The 6000-nt window shown below is 39.9% G+C and overlaps 1 protein-coding gene across 1 annotated transcript in view; it reads right to left on the bottom strand.

Annotated features, from left to right (window-relative positions):
• Nucleotides 1–1977: 1977 nt before the first annotated feature.
• The window catches only part of ABHD18 (abhydrolase domain containing 18), a 66948-nt gene continuing 62925 nt past the window's right edge, over nt 1978–6000 (bottom strand). The window contains exon 14 of the mRNA XM_056803524.1: nt 1978–4235. Coding sequence (XP_056659502.1) covers nt 4184–4235 — 52 coding nt within the window. The 3' untranslated portion in view covers nt 1978–4183. The remainder of the gene's footprint in view (nt 4236–6000) is intronic.

Here is a 6000-nt window from a genome sequence, read left to right as displayed (position 1 = left end):
CCATGTGGTTTTCCACATGGCTGTCTCTCACCAATGGTGCTTCCCTGCTGCTGTCCAAGGGAATAGAGGATGAGTACTCCCACACCCCCTCCATTATTCTCCGTCCCTGCACCATGTATCCCTGTGGGTTCATGTCCATTCACTCGGCGTAAGCACACAAATGGGATACTGGGTCAGAGAACCTGGGTTGGATAGGGCTGGGGGTGGGGAGCCAACAGACTCCCACTGACTGACATGGTCACAGTGGAAAGCTGGAAACTGCAAAGCCCCCTTCCCCCCCCACTAAACCCCTTCTGTGACTTCTCTCTTCCATTCTCCCTACTAATGGACTTGTTATGATTATTGTTTCCTCCCCAATACAGGAGAAATAATGAGAGCAAATACTTACAGGATCTATATATATATATCCCACTTTAATCCTCCTAGGTTATTACCCCAAGATTGCATTCACAGTATGAAAACCTAAAGATCATTACCCCCTCCTTTCCCTCTTCACAGAGTTAGTCACTCCCATTACAAGCCAGGCAAGAACCTCAATCACCTTCAAGACATACTCCACTGAATTCTGTTTAAGGACAGAAACCAGGCAACATTGCCAGGTGCTTTAAAGTAACCCAAGAAAAACAACTTGTGAATTGAGGAAAACCCCAAATCTGGTCTGTCATTAAATTGCCCTCTAACCTTGTACCTAGCTACAAAATGTTTTGTTACCCATCTCCTAAGTAATTGTGATTGATTGTGAAAGCTGACCAAAAGGAACAATGATTCTCCTGGGTCAGGGAGAATTAACCTCTAGATCACCCCATTTATGTCATTCATCTATAGCAACAATGTTTCGTTGACTATGTCCTTAGGCTACACCTCTCATTGTTAAGTTCCATGGAAACACATATGTAGAAAATTGATTACGTGTCAAAGAAGTATGTAATCACCAGCCTATATAATAAACGAACCTCTGTGCTATGGCACAACACTGTGTGACGCCTGTGCACGTGGGCCTGAGCACACAGTGCTTCTCATCTCCTTTACTCATATGAGGCAATATTATTGTGCTTTAAATAACAGACGCAAGGACTGGATCGTCCCATCTAGACGAGTAACCTCGGACCCTCAGAGAGACCGCTGGACGGATCTCAATACGCCAGGCCATCTTCCATCAGCCTATCCAATGTGATCTTCCCATGCCATTCCCCACCACCCATACATTCAATAAACACCAGTAACCTGAATGGCCTCCAGGACCAAATGCAAAGTCTCCTGAAACTTTTCTTACAACTTACTCCTTTGCACAGTCCACAATCCACCCACATAGGCCTCCTGATGTTCCTCATTTCAGCTTCCAAAGTCTCTGGCTGTGCCTGGTCCCGGGAGCCCCCTCCTCCTTCCTCCTATTGGTTTACTAGTGTCCCTGTTTTGCCTTCTGCAGGAAGCCTCCCTAATTTTCCTAAGACTTGATGCCTTTCCTCTAAGATCACCTCCAGCTTCTCTGTACCTTGTTTGTACATGGTCGTGTGTGCTTGTCTGCACGCCCATTCCACTGTGAGCTCTTCAGAGAAGAGGGTTTTGGTTCTGGCTTTCCTCACCTTTCTTTGTGCCCCAAGTGCTAAGCACAGAATAACTGCTTGGTGACTCAACTTGTTGAAGCTGCTCTCCTTACGGTTTAGTAGCCCAAGCCCTGGGTCTGTGGCTTCCCTGAATTAAGCCTACTCCCCATCTAACTTTATCTGGTGCTAAGTTTCCTAAAATTTTTTCTTTAAAACATCAAAATCTTTTTAGACTTTAACTCCCTTGTGGAAGAGAGAGGGACTAATTGTCTCCTCAGTCCATGTGTTACCATGAACACTGGTACTGCTAAAGCTTCCTACCCAAGCCTGGCTCTTCAGTGGAAACCTATCTGCTTTTTGGAGGCGGTAGTGCTGGTGGCAGGAGGGAGTACAGAGGCACTTCATTTCTAAGCAAATAGTGCAGAAACAAAACCACATTTTTAAATAGGCTTTTATTATACAATAGAAAGTTAGGAAAATCCTATCAATTTAAAAGTTACAGTAGTAATTCCATACCCCAAATTAGAAAGCACCACATGTTAAAATTACATCCATAAGAAATCATCGAAAAATGTATACATTAAAAATGGTCAAATCACTTTGTAATCTTGAAATTCAGAAACTTTTTCTTTCTCAAGTGAATTTCTAGTCCTATAGTATTTACAATCGCTATCATGGCAGACAAGGACAAAATGACAGAGAAATAAAATTCCTGGCTGAAGTAATACATAAAGGTTAACAACATTGGTTTCTTTGCATTCATCTGTCTGGTTGTAAACATAGGAACATTCTCCTAACTTTGATTTCATATTTTTTTCAAGTAAAAAGCTTCCATTGTAACACTGCTCTAAAAAGTTAGTGTGCTCAGAGCTCAAAGAGAGACGTTTTCAAAGAGATTATCTAGTTACATGGAAAATCCCTTTCATGTGAATAGTCAAAATATGCAATTTTATTTTTCATGCAAATTCCATAGCAGAGAAATACATGAGCAAAGCAGAAATTTCTTTAATGGCTAAGGGAAAGAATTTCATATCTGAAAGTGATTTAATGAGGCAATGAAGTACAATCATTTTACCAATCATAAAGTATACATTTTTAAAAGTTACTGACTAAAAAACCTCAAACTCACATTTCACTAAAGCCAGTCTTTCAAAAGAATTCAATTACTGGATAGTGTTACATAAGAAAATGAGATAACAATGCTAATCTCTGGATAGCAAATACTGCATTACCTCCAAAAGGAATTTTAGTGGAAGAACTTGATTGTATTAGACACCTGTCTATATCAGGGCAAACTCTCCAGTTTTTGTTAAAATAGGAATTAAGCTTTCCAAGTAATTTTATGATACTTGCTTACTGACATTTTTTAGAATTAAAAATTAAAATATTTTTACATTGTAAAGGCACATAATCAAACATTCTTGCAAGGTTATGAACTGCTATTTTAATATAATTCCTACATAGGTACATTTAAAAACAAAGGCAACTTGAAGGACTTGGTAACTTTCCTAAGTATCCCCCCAAAGAAACAGTATTTCTTGGAAGCTTCTCTCTTCGGGCTTTATAATTGTTAAGATAAACATAAGGAGAAACTACTACTAAAATACACATATTAAGAAGCCAGTTCTTTTCCATTTTAAAAAAGTTCCTAAGTTGATGACACTGATCATAAAACTACATTAAAATTCAAACTCAGAACTTAATAAATTACCAAATTTGGCATTTTCTCTAAAATAAGTCAACAAAACAAAACCTCACGCGACCATTAAAAATAAAAATTACAAAATAAAATTACTGTGTGAAATTATAGATCTTGACTTAAATTCTAGGCATCAAATAAATCGAAATCAAGTCCAACAGTTGAGTAATTACACTCCACTCACATTTACATATCATTAAATAAAAAGTGTTAAAATAGCTGGCAACAACTAAAAAGTCACTCAGAAAAAAACTACTAGTGACATAGCATTTAGTTATTAAAAAAAAATATACATATATATATATAAATAATGCTGAATTTCCTATCATCTTCCTAAGTTTTGCAGTAGGGAAAGGAGATGTGGCTTGACAATCATTATGATGATGATGATGATGATTTTATCATCACAATCATTTGATTATCATCAAAAATCATTTGGCTGAGATTTAAGCACAGAGACATTCTATCTGGCTTTTATTTCTTCTGTACTGGCATAAGCTTCTGACTCTTAAAGCACTATTAAAACAGTCAGTTTCTTATGGAATTTGAAGATGTTTTTGACAAATCACAGGTATATTTTAAAGCTAACCAAGTCTAAAAATGAGGTTACTGACTTCAACATAGAATGAAAGGTAAACCCAAATTTTTCCAAAATTTATATAAGCTGGAGGATTAAATCAAGAAATTTAATTCCAATATTTCTAGGATCACTGGATGGCCTGTGAACTCATTTATTTACTTAAACTGAAACTTACATAAACATGAAAGAAAACTATCTCTATTCATTAACTTATTAGCACATTTCTCATCCAATATACTTGGTAGATCTTCGAACCTGAAATGCCGCCTGAATTCACATTTCTAGATGCTGTAGCTTGCTTGTTCTTCCCACAATGACACGGCACAAGAGCCTCCAACAGGATAATCATCCCAGTTACATTCAATAAGCATATTTATGGAGAAAACGTTCAAATGCATCATAGATGGCTTGCCTAAAATAGAATAGATGACAATATAAGCAATCTACTGAAAATGAGGCTCTCTGGCAATCATATTTCTAAACAAAGAAGCTGAAATGGTTCCCAAATAAGGCAAGATTCATCAATTCTCAGCTCCCTCCAATGAGTCCCACCAGAGCCAGGAGGAGTTCGGGAGGAGAATGTGGAAATGAGTCACTACTATTGGAAGAAAATGCAAAAGTACAGCAGCCTCATTATATGTTGTCATGACAGGTGAATCCCTTTTACTGCCATTTTACCTTGGCTGTGCCCAAAGTGATCCTCAGGATGGTTAGATGTCCTCTGTGAAGTGATCACATCTGACTTAAGAGGTATCTAAGGAGGGACGCTGGGTGGATAGAGCCAGGACCAGAAATGGAAGGTACTGGGTTCAAATTTGACAGCAGATACTTCCTAGCTGTGTGACACCGCCCCCCTCCCCCCAATTGCCTTTACTGCTCTTCCACCTTGGAATCAACTCACAGTGTATTGACTAGAAGGTCAAGGGTTTAAAAAAACAAACATTTAGGTCTCTGGGCCACTAGAAACCTTTTTGCCCAGCATTCTAAAACCCAAGGGCAAGCTGTCTCTGCTGGCTTAATATTGGGGAGGAAATGAGTATTTTGACTTTGTGGAATTCTATTAAAAATCTGTATAAATATACTTGTGGGTTTTTTAACAGCTATGTGTGTCTTGCCCCGCCCTCAATTCGATGCTTTTTTTCAAACCCTCACCTTCCATCTTGGAATCAATACTGTGTATTTGATCCAAGGCAGAAGAGCGGTCAGGGCTTGGCCACGGGGGTCACACCGCTGGGAAGTGTCTGAGGCCAGATTTGAGGCCTGGCTCTCAATCCACGGAGCTACCCAGCTGCCCCCAATTCTATACTCTTAAATGGCGGGGCCAATGATTTGTTGCTTAAAGGGATTCCCGAAATGGAGGCAGGCTGACCAAGTCAGGTTGCAGGAACAGGGCAGAATCTCTGCCTGCTGCAAGAAAGAGCAAAGGCAGAGTTCTGAGAGGCAGGCAGCAGAACCGGAGAACAATTTCCACAGGAACAGCAGCGTTGGAAAGAGAATCAAACCCACAAGCCTTAGCAATGCCGAGCCATGGCAGTTCCAAAGGGCTTGCGGGGAAACTCGGGCTACATCAGAGCGCCCCCTGAAACAGGCTTCTTCCTTTCCTTGAACTCTGGATCCTGGCTCAGGCGGACATTTGTTTGGCATGCCTTCCACAGGGTAATGGGCTTTGCATTTCTTCCCTTTGGATTGGATGAGGGAAGGAAAGCATTTGGAACTAAAAACAATGGAATGAAAAGCAACAGATTGGTTTCCTAATTCCGTGTTTCTTTCTGACCACTTGTTTGCCTTCTAAGAAAACATTTTTGTTTATGTGCAAAATGGGGACACATTGGAGAAGGAAGTGGCCAAAGACTCCAGTGTATTTGCTGAGAGTCAGACACAAATGGCAGAACCGCAAACCCAAACCCCAACAACTTCGATTCAGCTGTGGCTTTTAGTCACAGATCCCAGTCCTCTGGAATCACAAAAAATAACAGGAGAATTAAAACCTATTGAAGGGTCTCCACAATCCATTTAGTTCCAACATGCCTTTCTAGAGCTATTTAACACTCATCCCTTTCAAAGTCAATGTTCTCTTCTAGCCAAGTATAACCCTAGCTATTCACTAAGTCGTCTTCAACTTCCCTGTTCTGTGAATTCCAACAGGCACAGTCCTGCCATAAAATACACTCCGCCAA

Source organism: Monodelphis domestica, chromosome 6 (genome assembly GCF_027887165.1).
Source record: "Monodelphis domestica isolate mMonDom1 chromosome 6, mMonDom1.pri, whole genome shotgun sequence".
Classification (NCBI taxonomy): Eukaryota; Metazoa; Chordata; class Mammalia; order Didelphimorphia; family Didelphidae; genus Monodelphis; species Monodelphis domestica.
This window is presented reverse-complemented; position numbering and strand designations above follow the sequence as displayed.